Consider the following 26923-nt stretch of genomic DNA (forward strand, 5'->3'; position numbering starts at 1 on the left):
GAATATTAAAAAGGGGAAGACTAATGACTATCAACTATCTTTTCATAAGCAAAAAAAAAAATTTTAAGGGAGGAAGAATAGAATCTATGAAGGAGAGTTGTTCACACTGGGAAAACTTCACTTCATGAGAAACATACTACTCCATCCTAATTTTTCTCATTTCATTGTGGACTGAAAGAACATGTCTGAAAGAACAGACTGAAAGGAAACCTCTCCTGCTACCTTTTCCCTTGAGGCTCCTCCTCTTTCCCTTCCCTTCCCTTTTCTCTCCCTCAGACAATTGAGTCAACGGTATTAAAAACAGTAGGACTGCGACAGCCTCTCTGCCACCTCCCTTCTCTTAAGTCCCAACCAATTGGACAGAGCAAGGGGCTGGAAGCAACGAGCCCTTCGCCAGGACAGGGCAGTCTCATTCCATGCTTAGGACAGTGCTGAGAAGGGTGCAGTTCCACCCATATCTCAGATGACAATCTGGAGGCTCAGAGACACTGCCCGAGGCTGGCCCAGGCTGCTGCCAGCTAGAGGAGGACCGCTGGGAGATGGTCACAACTGGCCAAGCTGTCGCTTCTGTTACTGTGCAGGTGCAGAAGCAATGCTAAGAAGAAACGGAGAATTCACAAATAAAATTTCCTCTATCCAAAGCCAACAAAAAATAATCGAGAAACAGATTTCATTTGCACCTAAAAGAAAAATACAACACAGCAATTCCAATAAACAAAAACAAGTGGGTGTCAAAGGAGAAGTTCCCAATCATGGCTTGTTTTGTCCTTCAGGGGACACTTAGCCTTGTCTGGAGACATTATTGGTTGTTACAACTGGGGGGAAGGGGTGCTACCGGCAGCTAATGCTGGGTTTAAAAAACAGCCTTCTATTTCTCCTTCGACTGCCAAAGTCTTAAGTGAAAGTTGCTTTATGGGGCAGACAACCGACATAAGCATAGAATCCCATAAATTCATGGGCAGTCCTGTTATTTTTTTAATGCAATCGTCTGCCACTTTGGTAAGTGGTATCTATGGCAAAAGTAACTACAGAGAACGTAAGCCATTTTTAAATTTAGAAACAACAAAAATGTCTAAGACAGCGTAGACCTGATTTCAACTATCTCCAAATGGTTTTTAAAAATTGATTAGTGTTTATGCTAATTGCTATTAGGCTTACCATTCCAGGGCCTCTGAATATACCGGCTGCCAGAAAATAAACGCCTAATTCAAAAGTCGGGTTGCTGAATTAGGTGAGTTGACAGCCAATGCCAAGGAAATAAAAGAATTCCCTGTATTACAGAGTCTTATTTGCAGCTTCCCTGGTATTATGGCTGCTACTTTATGATACAGTGCAAAAGGATCTTTTGAACAATTTTGCCTCAAATATGAAGATCACAAAAATGTTATGGTAGAACTGTTCATGGCAAGGGGAATATCCCAGATGAGATTTCTAGAAAAAGATTTAAGCATGAGAAGATGGGGAGGATGTGATTAACCACATTATATTTTAGATATTTACTTGCATGTTACTCATCTATAATGAGAGATCGGCACAGGGCTGAAGTTTGTTGAATGAATAAATGAATAGCATTTATTACACATAGTGAGAAACCAAAAGTGTTGAGATCATTAGAAACACAAAAATGAACGCTATTAAGAAGAGTCTGAAATAAGCCCAGGTAACAACTTGGCACAAAAAAGGCGTTTTCCATGTTCTCAGTGGAAATAAAATACTCTTAAGGACCCAATACTATTTTTGAAGACATTGAGATTCTACCAACGAGATCTGTGAACCAAAAGGGATTATGTTCACAAACAGGGGACATGATTAATATCCGAGTAGAAATACAAACAGAAGAAATACCAGGCAAGGTACAAGTCAGGGAACATTTTTAAAATCTGCAGGTGACAATGCGAAGACAGACTCCATAAGTGGCAAGGCACATACTTAACTCCAGATGGTGGTAAGCAATGTGTGATTTAATTTAAGGGAAATGAAGGAAGGTGGGAAAATATTTCAAAATGCTCAGAACCGAAAAATGCTTACAACAGAGGGGAGCAAGATACCTTTTGCAATAAAGAGAAACTCAACGGAGTGAGGTTGCAAAGCTAATACGAGAGAAGACAGAAGCTATCATAAGAACATTCCTCATAGCAGGGACTTTTCAGATGGAAAACATCACCCAAATTTTCATATGGAACCAAAGTAAGGTTAGAAAATCAACTCTAAAATTAAGGAAAAAACTGTCTGAAGATAGTTGGCTTGGTTTTTTTTGGTTTGTTTGTTTTTTAAAGCATAAATTAAACAAAAAGAAAGGAAAAGTAGCTAGTTACCGGAATTTTGAGATGGTGATGGTGAAAAGAAATTCCTAGCAAATGGGTCCACAACAGCTCTGCACGTTCACGTATTCTATGCTTACCTTAGTGAATTCGTGCATGCTGTCTTTGGGTCTCAAACTCAGCTGCCTGCGGGCCCCAGACAGGTAATGAACAAGAGTAAGAACATATGAAAGAAATGGCAAGCCTGTGGCAAACTGGAATTGTTGGCTCCAGATAAACGCTTTCAAAATGTAAAATACTTTTTTAAAAGACTGCTAAAAAATACATGAGTGGATCATGCCAAATACTGCCAATGGACCAGTTCTCAACTCTAAATCCTTCCTATACTTCAAAGCATAGCTTTAGTCTAGAAGTTCTCATGGGAGAGTGATTTTGTCCCCTGGGGAACATTTCCCAATGTCTAGAGACATTTTTGGTCGTCACAATTGGGGAAAGGGGGCAGGTATTCTAGAGGTACCCACTGGGTAGAGACCAGGGATGCTGTTAAACATCCTACAATGCACAGGATGGACTCCTGCAACAAAGAATTATCTGGCCATAAATGTCAAAAAGTGCAGAGGTTGAGATACTCTGTTTCAGTTCATACAGACTCCATTGTCATCCCTCGTCCTTCCTGATTCAACTCCTTTTTTTTTTTTTTTTTTTTTGAGACAGAGTCTTGTTCTGTTGCCCGGACTACAGTACTGTAGTGTCAACCCAGCTCACAGCAACCTCGAACTCCTAGGCTCAAGCGATCCTCCTGCCTCAGCCTCCCGAGTAGGTGGGACTACAGACGCTTGCCACCATACCCAGATAATTTTTTCTATTTTTAGTAGAGATGGGGTCTTGCTCTTGCTCAGGCTGGTCTGGAAGTCCTGGCAAGCCTCCCGCCTTGGCCTCCCAGGGTGCTAGGATTACAGGTGTGAGCCACTGCATCGGGCTCCGATTTAACTCTTGTCCAAATCTGTACAGCACAGACTCAGACTACACGTTCCTGGTGGTGAAATTCACTTGTTAGTCTTGTCTCCCTAACTCGATCGTGAGTACTAGTTTCTCTCTCCTTATTCCAGAGCTGTGCACCAAGGATATCTTCAGTCCTTCATTAAGACCAGGAATGGGTCAAATGCGAAGAGGCCTATTAGAGTCCTAATAACACCTGGACTATGAAAATAAATAGCAAAGAAAAACAGCTGCAGTGTAACCTCGATTGATTCTAATACGAGAAATATATAGAAATTTCAATAGTTTACTTTTAGGGGGGAAAGGAATGATCAAATCTAGTCCCATTTCTGCACAGTTTACCCTCTCCTGTGTCCTATCTCCTTTCCCTTCCTAAAGACCTCACTCCTGCAATGAGTGAGTACAATGAATTCTCCTTTCTCTCCTGATCACTAGCTTCGCCTGTCTTCTGCGTCACTCCTATCCACATGCAGGAACACTGTGGTAACTCTCATCTTAAAAAACCAAACCAAACCCTCTCTTTTGACTCCACATCCCCGTCTAGCTTATACTCTTGTTGGTTCCACTTCATGGCAAACCTTGAACAGCTTGTCCAAATGCCCATCCCACTCCCACCCGCCTGCCCCCTCCAGGCCGACTGCAGGGGCCCTGCTCTCGAAGGTCTCCGTGCCACAGGCAGCACTTCGCCCTCACGGGCCTCCACGTCTGGACCTACCGTGCTGCTAGAATCTCCTGGAGACGTGTCTTCTCTTGGATTCCGTGACACCACGCTTTCCTGTTCCTCCTGCTGTCTGTGCTGGCTGTTCCATCTTTTCTGGGGCCTGCGCCTCGCTCTGAGGCGCAGTGACGTGCCTTTGGGTTCTGTCTTGCCCTCCCCTCTTTTCCACTCCTCCCCTCGGTACCCTCACTCAGCCTCATGGCTCTAAATACCATCCACAACTGTGTTTTACGAACTTTTGTGAATATGGCCAATGATGAGAAATACATCTTATAACACATTCATTCACACATGCATGTGTGTATATGTGGGTGCATGTATGTGCACAGACACAGTAAATGTTTCATGAAAAGGACTTATCTTCACCGAGTGTGATATACTCCGGTATTTTCTGCTCTATTTCACTTTCAGGAAAAACACTGGCTGTAGCCCAATCCATTGATTTCACGGCCTAATAATGAGTCACAGCCTACGGTTTGTAGAACACTCATTGATACAATAATGGCCCATAAATGTACATTTCTCCTGCCCTAACCTCACCATCCCTAACCCCCAGATCCCAAACAACTGCCTGTGTTTCTGCTTCACTTGGATGTCCAATGGTCACTTCACAATTTACGTGTGTGGGAAGGAACCCTGACTCCACAGCTGAAGCCCTACCCACTCCTACCCCAGTGCTCAACCCTCAGCCAAGATTCCGCCCAGGTCGACAATTCAGGGGTCCGTTTTGGCTCCTCCCTTTTCCTTTCCTTCAGCTGGAGTCAGCAAACTACAGCCCGTGGGCCACATAAAGTTCTCCTGGAACACAACGAACACATCTGTTTACATATCGCCTGCTACAAGGGCAGAGTAGAGTAGTGGGGACAGAGACCGTATGGCCCACAAAGCCTAAAATGTCCACTATCGGGCTTGCTACAAGAGAAGTTTGATATTCGACCTATAGAGTCCTGCTGACTCTCCTTAACACGTCCCCAACCTGCTGCCACGACTGTCACTCTAGCCAAACCTGCTGACACTTTTGCTCAAACCAACCACTGCAAGAGCCCCAGTAGGTCTCCCCCTTCTACTCCTGCTGCCCGAAAACATATTCTTCACATATATGCCGGAGGGACTATATGGACATGTGACTGAGAGCCTGTCCCTTTGCTGCATGAAACTGGACATCACACTAAAATGGAATCTGAACTCCGGATCCTGGTCTCCAGTCTCTGACCTCGGCCAACACCCCTCTGCTCGCCTTTCTCCAGACACAATGGTCTCCCTTCCCGTTCTTCCTCGGGGTCTTTGCACTAACCGTCTCTTCTTGCTGGAATTCTCTTCCCTTCCCTGTAGTCACATCGCACCACCTCATCTTAAGGAGCCCTCTCACCCCTATGCCCGCCTCACCTGCTCACTGCACCTGGTCTGATTTGCTTCAGAGCACTTCCCTCTGGCTGATGCCTTCTTGTTCATCTGCTAATTTTTGCCTTTTCTCCCTCTCCCCTAGAATAAAAGCTTCATGAGATGAGGAACCTGTTGGTTTCATTTGCTGATGATTCCGCCCTATTTCCAGTGCCTAGACAATGCCTGGCACATGGTGTTAATGAATCTGCCCGCCAGAAAGGAACAACAAAGCCAACTCTTTACATTCCAATTCAGCACTTAAGTAGACGCACAAAGTAATAATTCCACAGCCTGCCAGCCACGCCAAGGGAATTCTACCACCCTTCCAGAAAGGGGAGGGGCTGCTACCTCTCCTTAATGAGAGTCCTAACTCACATGCACGGACACATTTACAATAAATAATGCATATAAGCAAGGAGATCAGTGCATTAAGTGTACCTTCAAGGAGAATGAGACATTGCCTTGTGGGGGAAAAAACAAAGGTACAAGTTTTAGGTGTGCCAACCACTTTGCATTATGAATATAACATGAATAAAACTCAACTCATCCAGTAACATTTGAAATTGCATATAAATGTCAGAATAAATAAGTGAGGCTTGCTTAGGTTTAAAAAATATAGGGCCAAAAATCGATAAAGAAATAGGAGTTCCTTGTAAGATGTGAAAGTGAGGAGTAATTTTTTATGCATTATATAATGAAAGAACCAAAATAGAAACATTTTTATATTTATCTCACCTCTTGCTGTAAGACATCTCAAATATAAATGTGACCTATCATTCTATAAAGAATTCTCAAATAAAATCCTTGATAACTTTAAACCATGGCAAATAAATCAAAATAGCAACTCGAAACTGCATTACTAATAAAGGCCAGAAGGCCCCTTAATAGCAAATTCGAATGCCATCCTGTTTAGCACCAGGGAAGTGCTAGGGAGTTTGCTAATTTAAACCTGAACAACTTTTAACAGCTAGGAAGATCCACGCAGCATGCTGGATCTGACAAGAGCCCTCAACTTCTAAAATTGTTAGAAAAACTAAGCACCATAGGTAAGCGGTGAGGTCAACCAGTTGGAGATGCTGAATCACTAAATCAGATAAATACACCTAGGGGACTTCAACATCTTCCTTTTTAAATAGAGTTCTGACAAACTGCAAACTTGCTGATACCTCATGTGGCAGATTATACATATTTGATACATAAGAATTTTAGTCAAGTTTTTCTTGTATTTTAAAATTTCTTCCACTTTTTGGATTAAAAGTACTTTCATAAAATAATTTAAATTAAGCTCCGTAAACAACATCAGTCCAGTATAAAAGCTGAGATGCTTCCCGGCCAGGAGGAGTCCTGCAATCCCTTAGAAAATTTGATGAGACCAAGCCAGGATTGGGAAAGCGGAGATTGCTTCCAAGCACTTAAATTTTAAAAGTCATAAACTCTCCGAGTCTCCATTTTTTGTAGCCCCTTAACATCTAGTTAACACATATAAAGAGCTTAGAGCAGCACCTCTGCAAGGAAAGAATTTAATAAACAGGATTTATTTTTATTACTATCTGTATAAAAAAAATTAATTAGCCATGAAGTTGCTTTCAATTCCACAATTTTCTTCTATTCGATGGTATCAAAAAATAAGAGAAATGGTAAAAGAAAGGATATTCACTATCTCACTTCTGAGGATAAAATAATTTCAAAATTGCTAGAACTGTGCTGTCCAGCAGCACTTGCCGTGATGATGGAAATGTTCTCTATCTAGTCTCCAACACGGCAGCTACTAGTCACATGTGGCTGTTGAGCACTTGGAATGTGGCCAGTTGGACTGAGGAACTGAATTTTATTTTACTTTCTTTTTTTTACAGACAATGTCTTGCTCTGTCGCCCAGGCTGGGGTACCGCAGCACAATCATAGCCCACTACAATCTTGGACTCCCGGCCTCAAGCAATCCTCCTGCCTCAGCCTCCCAAAGTGTTGGATAGGATTACAGGTGTAAGCCACTATGCCTGATCTGAGTTTTAAATTTTAATTTAATTCATTAGATAGGAGCTACTTTACTAGATGCCAGAGAATATGCTTTTGGACCTGCATGATTCACTGGTGTGGGGTGCCAGTATCTTGGCCTACAGACACACTGATCAATGCATTTATTTGTCATTTAGGGCAGCCTGTGACAGAGAGTTGTCATTTAGGCATTTACTTGTCACACAGGGCACCGGCTTTGCAAACAGACCTGGGTTCAGATTCAGACGTTGTCAGCTTTTAGCTGTGTGATTCCAATCTCCTGCTGCCTGTTTCCTCAGTTATCATGATAGCTCTTACACCTCCGAAAGTTTCCTTGAGGATTAGCATGTATGAAAGCAAAGGGCCTAGCCTTAACTCATTTTTTCATTCAATACACATAATTTTCTGAATACCTACAATGTGCCAGGCACTGTTTTAGGCAGTGGGGATAAAGTAGCGATTGGAACCAAGTCCTGGCTCTCGTGAGGATCACAAGTAGGGGTGAGAGCATGAGGATCACAGGGCAGGCAGTGATGGTGGGGGACCCTGCTGTGCTTTGTGTGGAGCAGTCAGAGCAGGTTTCTCAGATGAAAGGGGATGAAAGGACCTCCAGGCAGAGGCCTGAAGGATGTGAGTGAGGGAATCCTGGGGCCATATGGGAGAAGAAAGATACAGACAGAGGGAGAAGCAAGCGCCAGGGCCCTGACATGGGGACTTTGGAGTTTACGCTGAACGACGGTAGGCCATTTCGACACGAGGAGTGCCTTGATCCGATTCACTTTAAATCACTCCAGCCGTAGGGAGCACTGAGCCCTGTTGCGAGGCTACTGCCAGGCCAAGTGCCACATGACGACTGGCAGAGGCCAGGGAAGAGGCAGGATGTAAACTGAGTATGGATACGCTGAGGAGGGAGAACTGACAGTATCTGCTGGCGCGAACACACAGGACTCCAACATTATTAGGACATCACTCTGTGAACACCCTGGGTTCCCCTTTCTGAGGCCCTGCAGCTCAATGTCAGACATTCTGGCAGGTAGACACATAAGTAGTACAATTTGCAATTCGTTCTCCAGTCCCAGATCAGAGGACAAAGAGAAGAGAGGCACCTGATACCCAGGGTTTAACTCTCTGGTGCATAATTCAGGGTAGCTCTACTCATGATGGGTTTGTATCATTTCAGAAGGAAAACACACACACACACACACACACACACACACACACACACACACTCTCTCTCTCTCTCTCTCTCTCTCTCTCACACATACACACACACACTCACGAGCTAATGCTAATGATGTGCTTAGATGATGAGATTAGATATCACTTTTCCCTGTTTGGATCAATGACAATTTAATGAACTAAATATCATCAATAAATTTTGATGAGAATTAAGTGGCATCAATTTGCCCATGAACTTCATACTTTATTCATTCCTTTATGCATAAGATACACTCTTCAACAGTTATGGTACTGAAGCAGTACCTTGCCTATGAGCCAGGAGGCTGTTTAGCAGAGTAGTAAGCATGGTCTAGAGCCAGAATTCCTGGGTTCAAATCCTAGCTTTGCCACTAACCAGCTGTGTGATTTTGGGTAAATCACTGAAACTCTCTGGGTCTCAGCTTCCTCTTCTCTAAAATGGAGCTAAGATTGTATTTATCTCAGAGGGCTCTTGTGAATTATGACATGTAACATGTTTAGAAATATGCCTGGCACATCATAGAAGTGCTTATTTATTAAAAGTCTTATGCATGCTTTCCCAAACGAACCACAATTTTCTTCTTTGCTTTATAGTAACCAAATTTAGTTGTGGGGTTTCAAGACCTAAAACAAAAACTTTTTCTCCCCTTAGCATAGAAGCTAAAAATCAGTGCCTTCATTTCACAGAGGACCCCACACATTGCAAATTGGTAGCAGTTGCAATCTGGTCAGAACAATGAAGTGTTGAGAGATTTTATTTACATATGTGTGTGTGTGAGCATGTGTGTAGGTGTGTTGCATAAACCACGGTAACACGCCTGGCACACAGTAAGTACTCAGTAAATGATGGTATTAACATTATCATTATCATTACTATCCTCACTACCATTTTCGTATCAAATTTTTGCCATTTAACTCTCGCTACTGTCTGTCTAGAGTTATGAAGTGTGACTATACAGCTATATGATTAATTTTCTGCTGTGACTTATGGATCAAGTTTAATTTATTCAGGTAGTATTTACTGAGACCTTACCTTACTGAGACCTTGCCAGGTTCCCCATGAAGTGCCAGGGATACAAGAGTAAAAGTTAGTAACGGTCCTGCCCTCTAAGAATTCTAACGTTTCATGACTTTATAATTAGACCCTAAAATTACGTAGTGACCTGACAAAAGTAGTCAGTATGTGGTTTGTGCAAACTGGAAAGCAAAAGACGATTGCATTACTGCCGCGATCAGTAAAGGCCAGCGGGAGACGGGGCTCACGATGAGCATCTCCAACGTCAAGTCCTCCCTTCCGCTCTCCTCTGGAGCAGAAAAATAGAGAACGTGGGAGCCGAAAAGGACCTCAGGGAAGACTGAGACTCTGCTGATAAAATAGACTTTAAAAGAAGCACATTGCTCCAAAATGAAAATAATTTTTTATAATAGCTTTATAAACTTATTTTTCTGCATGTTATAGGTCATAGAATTAAAACTAGAAGGCACTGTGGGGGCATGAGCCTAACGTTATTTGTAACTCTAGTTGCACATCACAATCACCAGTGGAACTTATAAAAAAAAAATACAGATGGCTGAACATCATACATTAGAGTCTTTTTTTTTTTAATAAAAAGTCATCTGTACTCAACTGCTTTGGATATTAGGCACTATCAGTAAAACACCACTGATTTAGCAGGTGATTAACACTGTATCAGCAATTGGCACAAATGCTACTTTATTTAATCTACGTATATCATATGCCCATGCAAGACAAGTATTATTATTTCCATGTTTTTCAGATGGTGAGCTGAGCTCAGAGAAGTTAAGTGACTTGTCTAAAGTCACAGAGCAAGCTCCTTTAGCTGGGATCCAAACCTGTAACCTCTGGCTCCAGAATCTTGTGTTCTTTCCTCTATACAACAATAAGTCATTCTTTGCATAAAATTAGAGCCAGAATCGGGCTTCTCAAAAGATTCTCCAGTTCAAAATATCCATTTTTTTTAGGGCAGAAGTGTAACCTGTTCAAGGGTATACAGCAGTTTAAGGCCAGAGTTTGAATTAGAGGCCAGCTCCTGACACCCCCAGTGAAGTTTTCAATACATACTTTCTCTCGAAAGCAAAGCATATGTTCTCCACTTGACAAACCTTCTCTTGAAACAGAGTGTTCTGACTCAATACAAAATCACATCTTAAAGAGTGTCACACCACTAATATGTGTGAATTAGCTGAATACACACAATATTTTATACAGAGGGGCACGGATAGTTATGCTACCTATATATAATTCCTTTTTTAAAAAAAGTGAAAAACATTTATGGGATAAATTTTGTATATTTTATGAATTTAAAAAAAACAAAACTCTTTAGTAATCACCTTCTAGCCTGACTTTCCAAACTACTCAAACAAGTGTCTAGACTCACACTGGTATCAGGTGACAGGATCGATGAATGCAAATGCTGTGTTCAGAACAAGACAGTAAAAAGCACTCTCCTGACCAAACGGCAGAGGGAGAAGGAGGACGGGACCCCCAGTGGGAAGACTGGAGGCAGGCGCAGAGGGAGAAGGAGGACGGGACCCCCAGTGGGAAGACTGGAGGCAGGCACAGGAAGAAGGCACCGCCCTTTCAACACCTGTGTGACGGACCAGTGGGCAGGGAGATATTCACGCAGATGAGTAATATTCATGCCGATCACGGACGGTCTCAGCTGCCTGGGCATGTGGATGAATATCTCCCCGCAACTCCAAGCTTGACCCCAGAAATTTACAAATGATATTTCAACCTCTGCTTGATTTCTGAATGGGGGGAGGGAGACTGACTAAAAATGCTAAAAATGAAATGTACTGGATCTTGACAAGAACAAATGTGAAAAATGAGCTCCGGAGATTAAGAATTAAAATAGATGCTACAAACATAGCCAGTTCTGCCCAAAGTAGGAAAGGCCATTCTTTAAAGCACAGAAAGCTTCATCCTCAAGATAGGAGCTCCTGAGAACGGTGAACGGTGTGGATTGGATGAGTTTCCCAATCTGTTTACTAGCAGTTACAACAGCAACGAGATTCACTAGAAAGAAGCAGTGAAGTGGCCATTTACGTTCTCATTTAACCTAGCAGTTGTCTTGTTCCTTCCTCAAAGCTTCTCCTTATACTCCCCTCCATACAGGAGAGATGATTAAATGTCAGCCCTGATTCAAGTAACTAATGTATGGCAGAAACAAATATATTTATATGCTTTTGAGAATGATTAATAGTAGCTGGTGTTAGCCTGCCAACTGCAGATGTACAAACTTTCTATCTTACACATAAATCAAACACAAGACATATGGCGTATTTTAAAGACTGCTGATGTTACAGTGATTTTAAATTACTGAGGTACTGTAATAAACTATGTAGATGTTGACTAATGTGACAATATATTCTGGATCTTTCCATATGAATGCTATAAAATATAATAGCATTAACAAAAAGAAGGTCTTAGGAATCAAGAAAAGAGAACACAAACATATTTAAAATCAAGGAGTATGTTTCTACAATCAGTTGTTTGCTGATTTAGACAAATTCATTGCAATATGGTTCCAGGCAGTATTGTAAGTTAGTAGGTTGTAATCAGACTTTATATTTGGTCTCCTTAGAAGTGAATCTAATGGGATAGAAAAACCAACACGTCAATAACAGAAGTGAAAGAGCAAATAGATGAGGTAGGAGAAAAGGGTGGTTTGTGACTGTCAAATGAGCAATGGCTGAATCAGAGATGTGCCTGATGTACCAAGAACTATTTAAAAGTTTCCAGGTTGTCAGCCACTGTATTCAGCAATTATGTAAAAAATCAGTGCTATTCAGAGTTAAGTAGGGCAGAGCACTGGACTGGAAACCACAGAGCAAGGGCGGACTTCTCAGACCTTCTGCGGGCTGGCACCTTCCTATCTCCCAGGGAAGTAGTGAAGATCAGAGGAGAGGCATGTGCAAGTACAAAAGCGCTTTGTAAATGGCCAGTCTGTCTATAAGTGCCAGGCATCATCATCATCATTATTCTCATGTTCAAGTCATTTCCTACTACATCTTGGTCACTGTTTAAAAACCAATCATCTGGGCAGTCAACTGATCTAGGTACAAGAAGAGACTTCGAAATTGTTTGGTGGAAATAACATTCTTAAAAATAAAATCTGCCCAACGGCTTTTATAATTGCTCAAGAAGAAGGGTTGATTGAGCATTTCGATTCACATAGACAGTTACTCTGTAGTTTGGATTTCCTTCCAAGGACCCCAATCATTTCAATCACAGGGCACGCAGCTTCAAGAAAGCATGAGAAGGTGGCTGCTGTGACACAAACGGGCTCCACTGTTGCAACAGAACAAAGAAGAAACAAAAGTGTGGTTCTTGATCTCTTTTCAGAGGGCCCAAACATGTTGCGCATGAAATAAATCATGCTGGCAAGGAACAGGGCAACAACCATTCTCAGGTTCATTATGTAAAATGATCGGTCAACACTAGGCACAAGTATATATCCCAGGAGTAAGACATTTCATTATGGTGGAAAATACTTCTTAACGTGAGGTCTTAGGATTTCAGGCAGGGCAGGGGTGGGTTGGGGTGCAGGTGAGGAGAAAGAAGGAAGCTTAATGTCTCAAGATTTAAAATATCTCTGAGATTCTCAACCACTTCATTAAGATGTGAGTACGCTGAAGGACATTTTTAATATTATTAATGCGGCTGTTGTTCCTGCCAAATATAAGTAATCACATACCTATTGATTCATTCAATACCTATTCATTCATGAATACCTAGAAGGAGTCAGGTGTTGTGTTAGATGCTGGGGAAAACAGCCATCAACATGCAGACATGAGACCTGGCTTTATGGAGCTTATATTCTAGTGAAAGAGAGACAAAGAAAAATAAACAAATATACAAAATAATGCCTTGTGCTAATAATAGCAATCATTATAAAGGCAAGGAAGAAATGGGGTGAGACGTGGTAAAGATTACATGGAGGTGTCAGGGAGCTACTTTAGATAAAGGGATCAGAGAAGCCCTCTCTCAGGAGCTCTGAATGAGACTGAGCCAGCCAGGAAGAGCTGGGAACAGAGCATTCCAGGCAGAGGCAATAGCAAGTGCAAAGGCCCTGAGACAGCAAAGGGCTTGAAGCACTAAAGGAACTCCAGAAAAGAAGCCAGAGTGGTCAAAGCACCCTAAGAAGGGGGAGAGGAGTGTGAGATGAGGTTGGAAGAGTGGGCCGGAGCCACATTTTGCAGGCTGTGCAGGCCAGGTTCAGGTTCAGGAGGCTTAAAGGACACAGACTTTAAATCTTAATGGTTCCAGAAAGGTACAATCTGATTCATGTTTTAAAGTATCACTCTAACTGCGTATGTATAAATCATAGCCTTTATATGCTAAAGAGGCTATCATTTAGAGAAATCAGAAGGCATTTGGAATGCATTTCCAAACATTTAAATAAAAATGAATTTAAAGTAGTACACATTTAAAAAGCCCCAAACAGTCACCTGAAAACCAATAAGTTAAGCAATGATTTGGGGTTTAAAAAAAAAGTCAAAGAGCAAAACAAACCTACGTACCTCCTCGTTGCACCAACAGTGTGACCTCACTTCCCTTAGGACACTCGATCAGCATATCCACCACTTGGTTGTGAGTTAGAGCCTGCACGTTCTTCTTATTAACTTCCACTATAAGATCCCCTTCTTTCAGGCCTCGGCACCTTGGACTGTCAACAATCTGTTTCACTCTTTGGCCGCCACCACCAGGACTGTCTGCGATAGTAAAACCAAAGCCCATCGGCCCTTTGACTATGTGAACAGTTATGAGTTCTGGCTGAGTGGCTATGGAGGATGCCAAAGAGACAGTGTCATTGGGATAACCATGGGAACCATTCGAAGCCATGTCCGCGGGGCTGCTTGGCCTGGCGTCCCTCGTGCCGTTGACTTTGCCTGTTTTACTACTGTGGCTAGCTGGCGAATCGTAGGTCTCTTGCCCATTCACAATGATTGGTTCTTTATCCAAAATGGCTACCGAGGTCACTAAACTGGTATTGGGGTCATCTGGGTCAAAAGGCAATGGATAACCTCGGCAGAGTTCAAGGTCCACACTGGCACCAATGGGAATGGACTGGAAGATTTTCACAACTTGAGCATGTGTGTGTCCCAAAACACAGGTGTCATTCACGCTGACAATTACGTCCCCTGTAAAAGGTAAGAGTTTGGGGGTTTAAAATAACAGTACCCAGAAAAGTGATATCAATACTAAAACATAACATTCTACTGAAGCTGAAAGGAAACTGGATTTGGGGGTGATACTACTGGGCATAAAGGGATTGCTTCTATTACTGATTTTTTAAAAATTTTTCATTTTTAATTATTATGGGTACATAATAGTTGCATATTTTTATAGAGTACAAGTGATATTTTTGATACAGGAATATAATGTGTATTAATCAAATCAGGGTAATTGGAGTATCCATCACCTCAGGCATTTATCATTTCTTTGTGTTAGGAACATTTCACTCTTTTAGTTACTTTAACTGTTAACAAAGCATTCTTTCAGCATCTAGTGTCTTCCCTGCTAATGAGAATATAATAATCATTGAAAGCACACTGGAGCTTTCTTTCAAAAAAATTCTCATGGCAGAAATCCAAGTTTAGAATTCATTTATTCACGTGGATCTATGTTTCAGTAAATTACTGCTTTACTATACTCAATAACACCCTAAGTTTACCAAAGTTAAAATAGCTTCAAAGATTTTAGTATGTACCAAGGGATGAATTTATGCAGTGTAGGGATCTGGCTCACTCTCAAGGTGTTTAAAGGACATTTATACACCTGTGCAACCATGATGCTGTTTGTTCTTGTTCGAGGGCTGGGTGGAAGTCTCACCACACAGAACGTGCTAAGGCCATGTGGACTCTACCTGTTTCCATCTTGCCATCCAATGCAGCAGGACCATCTAGGACCAAGCTCTTGATCTGCAGAAACTCATCAGGTTCGTCCCCTCCGACCACCGTGAAGCCAAAGCCACGACTGCTTTTCCGCAGCTTTGTGTGAATGAACTTGCCTTTCAACTCAGAAGGGTTTCGTGTAAAAAAGGGTTTGCCTGGATTAAAACAAGAAAAGCACAAGGAACCATGAGTGAAAAGGTGAATTAAATACAATGTGAGAAAACATACAGATAACTCTCGAAGCTCGTGTGCCGGAGCCTTTGGGCATATACATGTCTTACGAAAGTCCTCGCTTGATTTCAGTAACAAGGTTGTTCCTAGGCACCATTGTTTTAAGGACAGGGTACTGTATTTAATACACAGGGTGCATCAGCTTGAGAGTCCAAAAGAAAATACTAGAGAAGGATGAAACCGTGTGACACACTTCTTAGTTAAGTTCATGTACAGCTGCCACAAGCTCCTTCAAAGAAAATGGAATCGGTCTGTTGTGTCTTTTTTTTTTTTCAATACAGGTTCCAATATGCTGCCTCGGGCTTGGCTTCCACTTATAAAAGCAACTATGCAAAAACTTTAGTTTTTAATCAAACACAAAACTCAGGGTGAAAATGCACAGATAATACCAGAAAACATATTATGGTCACAAAGAATAATGTGACAAAAATGTAAAATCACTATTTCAAAATTGAGGGTCATACTTTAAACTTTAAATTCAATTGATTTTTCCCTACTTATTTGCACTTTTTAATGATCTGTGAAATAGTCAATACATATCCACTGCTAATATTTACTGTTTTAAAAAAGCTTAGGACATGTAGTTTAGGATATTAAAACAAAAACAAAAAAAAAAACCAAAAACAAACCCCAAACTAACCTAAATAGTTACTAACAAGAACCACACAGCTCTACATTCGGCTGTCTTATTTAAGATAAAATAACAGATATTATATTTAGATAATATAGCTAAATAACTTACAAACATGCTACCTAAAGTTTTATTGAGTTTTCTTGATATATTCAAAAATAACATTTTAGACACAAATCAAAAAGCTTTTGGGGGAGGTTTTATTAGATACTTCTCTGTAATTGAGAAACTCACTGGAATTTTTCCAGTTATCCCAAGTAGTGGACCTAATTCCATTAGCTCACTCTTCCCTCTCTCCTAATTGCACTTCCTATGTCCTGCTCTGGCCACAGTTTCTCCATTGCCCCATCTGTTCCATTTCATTTCTATCAAATATGTTATCAAAAAAAAAAAAAAAAAAGGAGAGAGAAAAGGAAATTCTCGTATACTCTTGGCACCAGGAGGCTGACACCCAGAAAGGAAGGTTATTTTTGGTTAGCTATATCTAAAAGGCCTTAAAAAGGTCTCTGGGCATGCATACAATTTTTAATTGCATATTTTAAGAGTTTTTGGCTCTTAAAAAGAAAGCTCTTTTAAATTGCCTGTAGTCAGAGGTCCGCTCACTAACCGCCTCTCTAGTGCAGTCCCAAGGCTTACTGGAAGCTTGACAAACTACAGCCCTGTCACAGTGGTGAAAGCAAGGCAAGACTTAGTAGGATTTGCCATGCAAAGTCACCTGCCAAGGCACCAGGAGGGTGATATCACTTGCAGGAAGGGCTTTGGGGACACAGCTGCCAAGACAATTACCAGATGGAAAATAGATGAGAGGTAAGCAACCCCCCGATTTTACTCTGGGGGTGGGAGGTGAATGACCTACACTCCTGTAGCAGAGGCTGCTAGGAATTTCCGGAAGCTTGAAAAAAACACATTTCAGTTATGCAGAGATGTCAACGGCCATTACCTTCTCAGTGAGACCTTTCCTAACCACGTTATTAAAAGTTACAATACTGCCTCTAACATTCCTGATCCCCCTTCCCTGCTTTATTTTTGTCCTAACTACTTACCGCCTTCCAACAGGGTATACATCTAACTTACTGGTTTGGTTTTCTGTCGTGCTGCCCCCCACCCTCATGCACGGGGGCGCTGAAAGTGTACACACATCAAACCACTAGAATGTTAGCTCCATGAGGACTTCTGTTTGCATATCCAGTGCCTAGAATACTGTCCAGTACCTTCAAAAATTTTTGTTGACTGAATAAACAAACAAAAGCACACAGAAATGAGATGTAGCATGTCTTTGAGAAGGCTGAAAAGAGGTGTTTGAGTGTTGGAGCCTTTCACTCTTATTATAGGCAAAGTTAGAAAATGTGAAAATGTGCCTGGCAGTTCCTCTAATTTTTAAGAAAATCCATTAGCATATTTTGTGCTTAGAATGTTTTCAACTTAATGGAGACATGAGCAGAGCTTTGTAATTATATGACTGACTTCCTTTCCCAACGCGTATCTAGGGAGGGAAGATCAGAGGGTTTCACGTTTATGCACATTTTATTACTTTTCATGTATGGGTAGGTCATTAGTTAATGTATCTTTTGGGAAGAAATGCTTTTCTCCCCCTAAGCACTGGAATTTAGAGCTCTCTGCTGCAGCCCTGTGGTGCAGGTAATTTTGGGGAGATCCTAACCTTGGTTGACTAGTTACCAGCTGTAAGACCTGATTCTAAAATTCTCCAGAGTAGCTTTTTAACCTGTACTCATTTCTAGTTCCCACCTCAGACTCACTGAATCAGGATCTTTTGGGTCTTGGCCCAAAACTCTGCACACGAACTACCCTTAGGTGTTTCTCTCCCTGCCAGGCTGGCACTATTTTTGACACTAGTGTTTGAATATCCCAGACCGGTACCGTCTAATAGCACTTTCCGTGATGGCAGAAATGCTCTATACCTGCACTGTCCAATATGGCAGCCACTAGTCAAAGGGAAGTATTGAGCCCTTGAAAAGTGGCTACTGGCATTGAGGAATTAAATTTTTAATTTTTTAACTGTAATTAACTTAAATTTAAATGGCAACATATAATAAGTGGTTCTGTACTAGACAGCACAGACTTAGACTATGCAATGAGGTGTCCTATAGAAAACAAAACCACCACAAAAATCCTTCAGCCAGAAGTTAAATTATTCTTAATAAAAATGGGTGTTCAAATCTGTGCTCTACTACTCAATGTGTGGCCTTGGGCAAGTTACTAAACCTCTCTCTGCCTGAGTGTCACATGTGTACACAGAGCTGACGGTGATACCCACCCTCACGTGACAGTTGTGAGGAATAACCCTGACGGATAATGCGGGTAAAGGGCTTAGGATGGTGCCTGGCATGTAATAAGAGCTCAATCAGTGACTTATTGTACCAATCGCTGGTGGTATTAGAGTGAGTACAGTGGAGAGGTAACTGCAAAAATCTCTCTCCAAGCATAAATTTGAAGCTGGAGAGTTTTCATAAGAGCACATCACTAAAATTATCATGTGCTGGGATTAGAACTTTAATCTTGGCCAGGAGAGAGTTTAGTTGAGCAGTGAACTTAGCAAAATTCATACCAAACAATCTAAACAAGTTAACTCTATGGCTTCTTCCTGATAGTACTATCAACATTAGACACTACCCAAGACAAGAAAGACTAGATGGCTGATCAAGACCCTTAACCAGCAGGTAGGTGACCCACAGTCAAAGCCAACGAGGCTAACATCCAAGTTAATACTGATCCCAATCGCAGCTTGGAGCCAAAGGGTATGGATTTTAACTGGTCTCTTTGGTATTGATTAAATTCCAAACATTATAATGTTTGAAAGACAAGGATCAACATGGAGACTACACAGTAGAAGGGTTGCAAAAATAAGTGAGTTGATCCCAGGGAGAGTTCGGTGAATCTGAACTTTCCCAGACCACTATTGGATCCAAGAGGGATAAAGAAAAAAAGAAGGAAAAAAAAAAGGCCTAGAAGAAACGAAAGTTAAGAATCTGAGATGAAGTTTCTAATACAGATAAATACCGTCTGGACTCTTAGTTGGTACACTAATATTTGGCAACCACAACCTGAACCTCTAAAGCTTTAATTTATTTAATCTCTAAGACAATTATTTAAGGAAGCCCAGCTATCATGTATGTATGTGTAGATGAATGGATAGATGGATACTGTTTCACTCAGGAACAGTTTCAGCAGAAATTAGATGTCAAGGGATTATGCTTTGTTTGAGGTTATCCCACAGTGGAGACGGGGAACCAATAACCAAAAAACCATAGTCTCCTGCCTCCATGGGATTTAAAGTCTAACGAGGAAACTGTTGTTAAATAATGGCACACAAATGAGCATTAGTTCTAACTGTTAAATTCTCTACATGAGAAGTATAGGAGGGTTCAGAGTGACCACAATAGAGGAATCTAGCGAAGACGAGGTGAACAAGAGTTAGCAAAGTGAGGAGTAGGAGGAAAAGACAACTGGAAACAGAGGGAACAGCCTTTGCGAAGGCTCAAAAGTGGCCCGCAGTTCTGCTGGTTCAAGGAACTAAAAGGAGGCTGGTGTAGCTGTGTACTGTGACAGAGGGGAAGGGATGAGCACGCAGAAGGAATTTTACGTTTAAAAAATACTGAAGAGGTCACAGTCATGTTGATATTAATATATTATTATCTACTATGTCCTATATTTATTAAAGCCATTATCACCATTAAAAATGTGTCTATTCCAAAAGAAATTATTTTACATAAGTTGATATAATACTAATCTCATGACAATGTCAGCTAGTAAATAATCTCTTTCTTAGGAAAAATATAATGGAGGAATCAAAATCGGAGAAAAGAGTTATTCTACTTATTTTTTTGTATCTAACACAATTAGATCTCTTTAAAAATGTAGAGAGGAAGACAAATTTTACAGTGTTTTCAATGGTTCTGTACCATAACCATTTCCCAACTCTATCAAGCATGATGCTTGTTTGATTTTCCTTATTTAAAAGAAAAAACTAAATGAAAATATTTCCTATCATTTCAGAGTAATGAGACCTGAAAGTTGCAAAGTTCTAGAGCTTCTGATTTTCAAGAATGATCCTCTTGAGAGGTCACATGCAACGTATGAATGTGAATGAGTAAGACCCACTGAAACATAAACGTGCATAAATGCTGGAACTACAGCAAGAATAGGGGTGAGAACCTAAAACATAACATCTAACCATTTACACTTACAGGAAAATCTTTGTCAAAAGTAAATGTGCTGGCTAGAATCTTGAAATAGATTAAGGCTGAGTTTTCAGTGTATCTTATTTAACACAGGATTAACTATTTGTGGTCTCTAAATCACTGGCATGTTTTTGCTCCCAGGGGCATCTGGCACTATCTGGGGACACTTTCGGTTATCATAATGGGGGTGAGAGGCAGGCTGTGTGCTACTGGCATCTAGTGGACAGGGTACATCCCACAATGCCTGGACAGCCCCACACAACAAAGAATGACCTCGCCAAAATGGCGCAGTGCTGAGGTTGAGAAGCCTTGGTTTCAATGATCATTTAATAAGTAGTCATTAATTTTAAAGTGTTACAAATAGGTGAAGAAATTTATTCAGCAAGGATTCTAATTTTTTTGATAGGTCTGATTAACAACGCATTTAGAATTGCTTTCATTATTTACAGTTCTCGCTATCAAAGGAATGATCGGGGAGTTACAAGTCATTTAAAGTCATTCACTATTTAAAGGACCTTTAAAAATTTAGATTTTGAGCTGAAACTATGACACCATTATAAAAACACTTTACCCTGAAGTGGAGGTTCTCTGGCTGGCTCTGGATTGCTTGGGGGGTGGTTTGGAATAACAGGAGGCACAAGGGATGAATGCTCTTCTGTCCATTCTGCAAGAAAGAAAAGAAACAGTTTCCTGTTTTTCCTTCAAACGGCCGGTCGACTTACTCACGACTCACCTTCTTCTTAATCATACACAAACCAATAAAACCAAGGGCACACAGCTTAGATTAAAAAGAAATTGGTATCTGACCTCACTCTATCAAAAACTCTATCTCTTGTCTAAGACATTTGGGGAAAGAAATATTGTGATATAACCAATAAAAACTTCAGTTCTCTCTGACTGGACAGTGCAAAGTGAGACCAGGCAAAAAATGTGAGGAAAGATACAGAGTCATGCCAACTGGAGCATGGGCTGGGCTGCTGAAGCCTGCTTGTCTTAGGTAGTGAGGCAGATAAAGGTGGATTTCAGCAGTTTGCTAAGGTGCCATCTCTGTCACCTCTGAAATCCAAACAGGACCCATTACAAATACTCCTGGCTCCTAACTATAGTCTTATTCACCTGGAAGGCCCAGAGATAACTCACGGCAAGTGACCCTGGAGATGTACCCGAGAGTCTCTCTCCTGCTCAGCTACCATAATCAATTGCATACTCCCATTCCCCAAATTGCACTTTCTAATGCTAAGTTTCCCCAGCTCAAGAAAAATAATATTTTCAAAAGTGCTTTTTAGATAGAAAAGAGATAAAATAGAGAACTTTTCCATGAGTGACTATACCAACAAAATACACACACACTCTCTCTAAATTATATAACCTAGGTCAGTGGTTGGCAAGCTATGGCCTACTAGCCAAGCTGGGCCCAATGCCTATTTGTACACAGCCTGTGAGCCAAGAATTGTCTTTATATTTTCAACTGGTTGAAAAAAAAAAAAAAGAAGAAGAATATTTTGTGATACACGAAAATTACATGAAGTGCAAATAAAAGTTTTATTGGAATGCAGCCACGCCTATTCATTTCTATATTGTCTATTAGCTGTCTTCATTCTACAATGGCAAAGGTGAGTTGTTCTAACAGAGATGAGATGAATCGCTAAGGCTAAAATATTTACTATCTGGTCATTTACAGAAAAAGTTTGCCAACTTGTTGTCTAAGGTCTATATTCATTATACTCAATAGTGTAATAACAGAAGTGTTACATTTGATATTCACATATTATATTAAGGGGCTATTAAGTCTATTATTTTAAAAGATCACAATAAAAAAAACTGGGGAAAAGTATCTATTAATAAATGGATGGCTAAAGTGGAGGCATAAAATGGAATGTTATGCAGCTATTAAAAATTATAAGCTAAATCTATATTAACTGATTTTGAAATACGTGTAAGAAATAAAAAGTGAGAAAAACAGGCCTCACATGCATACAAACTCTGTGTGTGTGTGTGTGTGTGTGTGTGTGTGTGTGTACATATATAAGTTATGATCAGACTTTGTTAAAATATGCATATTTATATATCCCTAGAAAATTTCTGCATAGTGTTTATCTCTGAGAACGGAAAGGGGGCATGCAGGGGAGAATTTAATGTTCTACACTCCTGAATTGTTTATATTTTTACAAAGAACATGAATTTGTAATTTTTAAAAAGCACTCAAAACTACCAGCTCTTTCTGATTCTTACAAGAATGTTCCTAAAATTAAAAGTTATTTTCATGCCCAGTAACTCTGCTTAAAGTAAAAATACTAAAAGTGGTTTGGATTTAGATACAGTTGCAACACAAACGCTGCGGGGGCAAGAGAATTCCTTCACCATCAGAAAGTTCTCCAACCTAACGCCACTCTTTTCTAAATAAAAGTGGAGATTGGGGTGCCTTTGAATTAGTATCTCCATTTTAGTCGTCCAGTGAGATGTGGCGGGGGGGACTCTAGCAGCGGCTCTGTATTCCTCCCCGCAGGACATGAGCTCCTCAGCCTGGCAGAACGACTTGATCACCGAGGCCAGCTCTGACCACACGGGGGTGTTAGTGCCCAGGCTTCGCCCCACGCTTCCCTGCTCAAAAAAAAGCCCAGAGGGAAGAGGCCAACCTTCTGTCTGCTGCTGCGGCAGCTGCTGCTGCTGTTGTTGCTGCTCAAGCTGCTTCTTCCGTTTGGCTTCTAGAACTGGGTTCTCATACTGTGTCTTCCTGTTGATGTGGCTGGAGAAGAAGAAAAACAGTTAGGAAACATTTCGTCCCACCATTGGCAAAATGCCAATCAGGCCAAGTGCCTTGATCAACAGTGAGCAGAGCAGGTGGCCTGACATGCTGACCCTCAGGTGTCAAAATGTACAGTTCGAAAGAGGAAATAAAAATGAAAAGCTTCTAGTTCTGACTGCTTATATGTGCCAAGCACTGTGCTACCAGTTTTACATGCATTTTATTTTAAAATCCTCAGTAAATGCCAGGAGGTAAGTCCTATTTTTATTCCTATCTTATGAACAAGGAAAGTAAATTTCTGAGCAAAAAAATAATGATTCACCTTGTGTAACACAGTCAGTAAGCAGTAAGCAGGCATGCAAGCTCAGGTTGGCCTGCTTTCAAATCCCAGGATTTTAACCACTGACTCTCCCCAAATGTCCACGATCTCACCTGACAGGGAAAGTTACTTTCATTCAAAAAGAAGCAGATTATGAAATCATCGAAAAATGAGATCAAAGGGGATATGTGACGTTGTCTATAACATATGATGCCAGAACTGATGTGTAACTTTCTACAGTAGGGTTTACAAAAGCTTATGCATTCACCCAAATAATAAAGTTTAAAAAAAGAACTCTACTAACATGCGTCAACTATTTTCATCAAGGAACATGGAGGCGGGATTAAATGTATAGGTCTTGGGCAGAGAGACTCCAAATACAGTTAACCAAGCCGATGTGATATGTTCAAGGCAACAAAGACCCAGACACTCTAGATGGCTACAAAACTAACAAAGATATGGCAAAAGCAAAAATACAGACACAGACACACATGTGTACATATGAATACATATATATACGTTTTTTGCCACAACCTCATATTTAGTGTACATTCGTGTGTATACATACATACACACTACACAAATATTACATCACACAAGCATATATTCATTCATGTATGTGTGTGTATACATATATTTTTTAAGTCAAATTAATAGTTCATTTAAGTTTGGGAATATACTATTGTGATTATTTAGAACTCTAAATATTTTTTAAAGCCAGGTTTTATTTTCTAATATCAGGCTTGTCAAATAGGGTGGACAGATTGATTGCCCTTAATTTCTATTAAAGGCATACATGTTTATTTCCTAATTCTTGTAGGCCATTTCTTTCTAAGAAATAGTCTACCATTAACAGGCATGTGGATCTGAAAAGTCACAGGAAGGAGAACTGTATAGTCAAACTTGCCCCTCAAATCAAGTCTCTTTACCCACCAAAGCTTGTGTCACCTGTTTCTGTTCTCTCTTAATGCACAAACTAGTTGGGGGACAAAGGAAATCTATTTTATGAGGGTCAGAGAAACAGCCAGGTTTGCCTGTCTGAAGCTCTAGACTGCCCATCCTTCTTGTTAGGTAAAGGGGAGGTAAAGTTAGGATTAGTCAAGGACACTTGCTATATTGAACTCAACATTTTATAGTAAGACACTAAGCATTTTATGGCCTGGCATTTTTGTATCATATGTTCATATTAGCAGGTATTATACAAATGACTTTTCACTGCCAGCAGTGCAAGTGAAAGTATGGCAGTTATCTGACTGTACAACATTTACATGACATCTGTTTCTTTTGAAGGATCTTTTATTAGTACTCTCTCATCTTTCTCAGAGGAAATAATATAAAGCATATTTTTCCAATGCTCTAATCTTGGGTTTCTTTTATTTTCCTTTAGAATCAAGCCGTTCATCGGTAGTTCTGATAAAAGAAAAAACTGTGTGCCCAATGCTAGAATAAAGCACACGATAAAGAAGTCATGATGAAAATTTGAGACTTCAAAGCAGAAAACAAAAGCCACGTGTATGCTCCTCAGGCAACGGAGAGGCAGAAAGGCACGCAAAGTCTTGCAAGTTAGGCTAGCGCAACATTTCATAAATAAGATTTTTCAGACTCTTTCAGAATGTCTAAATGAATAAATAAATAATTACTAAGAGTTCAGACCTGGGCAGGGCAAAAAGTATTAATAGTCAAAACAGATACTCCTCCTAAAGGTAAACAACCCTTCTTCATCTGGTCTATTGAATCCTGGCTTCTCTTTATTCATTCAGCCAATACTTATTAAGTACCGGCCATAATGCCAGGACCATGTTGAGCTTTGGTGATACAGTGTAAACAAAACACACGGATCCTGCCCTCATGAATTTAATGTTATGATTTACTATCCTGAGTCACTCAATTTTTTTCCCTCATTCATTAAAATATGCATGTGTATTTTTATTATAAAATTAATAGTATTATTATGTAGTTTGTACCTTATAATGATGGCAAGTTCTATGAATATAAATGTACATAATTACAGAGGGGTAAGAACTAACTTGTGGATTGTGAAGAGGCACTTACTCTACATAGTAGATACCATAGACAGGGTCTTCAATCTTTTCCCAACCAGCAGGCAGTTCTGAAAAATAAAATATCGTTTAGAGCAAGAAGGAGAGCCTGGGAATTTTCAACAAGTGAGTGAGGTAAAAAGAGAAAGACTCATAAAAATGTCTTAAATCCAATTAAAACTGAGTACCCTCACCAAAATAAAGGATGTATTGTTTTCATTTTATCAGTGTATTATCCAACATGAAGAGTAATTCCTTATCCACTGGTATTTTACTTAAGCAAATAAAACTTAATAAAATATAGCTCCAGATAACTTGATTCTAAATCAACTATTAAATTAGATTTTGATAGAAATATAGTTAAAACTTGCCTTGATGCCTAGTTTCTACCTTAAATGTTTACGGTTTTCTCCTTTTGTTTCTAGACTACCTTATTACACTAGCAAAAAGGGATGAAAATTAATGTTTCTTTTCATTTTCAAAATGATAATGTTGTTTTGCTCTCCTTGGAATAAAATCAAATCTGCATCTTATTTTCTCCTTATTTCTAATTAAAATGGAGTGGCATTTTTGAATTGCATGCATCTATCACTCAGGTGCCATATTTGGGCCGGCCCATCTTCCCCGGCACTTTATCTACGAAAGCGGTAACACACGTCCTGCTCACAGAGAACCTACAGGGGATATTTCATTCCTTTAAATGTGGTGGTAAATGGCACTGGGGATGTATGTGCCTTTCTGAAAACTCAACCGTGCTCTACTGGACTTTACCTCATAAGGTTTCATATCAAAGGTCGAAACTGTATTAAACAGGTAATAGTGAGTTCTGTCAGAACAAGAATCTATTGTGGAAAGGGCCAGTGTACCACATTATTTTACTTGGTGAAAGAAGCAAGGAGGTTGTGTTTTGTGTCATTAAACAGTCTTTTCGGGCAGAGCAGCAATGACTCAACTTAATTTTAAAGCTACCCTGATATATGTGGTTAAGCCAAGCTTGTATAATACCATACTCAAACGTGAGTCATTATTCCTAGAAGCAGCTATTATGACCAACTTGAATGGAATATTACAAACACTTGAAATATGACTTATTCTAAAACAGATTTTTTTTTAATTCAAAGAATTACATGGCCACTATTTTCAAGTAATGACTGTGTCATCAGGGCAGAGGGCTTATGTATGCCACAAACAGTTCCAGACTGAGATGAGGCATGAGCATGCACACAAACACACACAGACTAATTACTCAAAGTTTATGTTTTGTTCAGATTTGGCTGCACATCAAG

General features: G+C 40.3%; 1 protein-coding gene across 6 annotated transcripts in view; it reads right to left on the reverse strand.

Annotated features, from left to right (window-relative positions):
• Nucleotides 1–26923, reverse strand: part of MAGI1 (membrane associated guanylate kinase, WW and PDZ domain containing 1) — a 719842-nt gene that overhangs the window by 64206 nt on the left and 628713 nt on the right. For all 6 annotated transcript variants that reach the window (XM_012638256.1, XM_012638264.1, XM_012638250.1 and 3 more), the window contains 5 exons: nucleotides 25651–25708; nucleotides 23170–23279; nucleotides 21105–21197; nucleotides 15445–15627; nucleotides 14099–14719 (listed from right to left, as the gene is read on the reverse strand). In XM_012638256.1, the coding sequence (XP_012493710.1) occupies nucleotides 14099–14719; nucleotides 15445–15627; nucleotides 21105–21197; nucleotides 23170–23279; nucleotides 25651–25708 (1065 nt within the window). The remainder of the gene's footprint in view (nucleotides 1–14098; nucleotides 14720–15444; nucleotides 15628–21104; nucleotides 21198–23169; nucleotides 23280–25650; nucleotides 25709–26923) is intronic.

The sequence above is a fragment of the Propithecus coquereli genome, unplaced genomic scaffold (genome assembly GCF_000956105.1).
Source record: "Propithecus coquereli isolate 6110/MARCELLA unplaced genomic scaffold, Pcoq_1.0 Scaffold1, whole genome shotgun sequence".
NCBI classification, from domain to species: domain Eukaryota; kingdom Metazoa; phylum Chordata; class Mammalia; order Primates; family Indriidae; genus Propithecus; species Propithecus coquereli.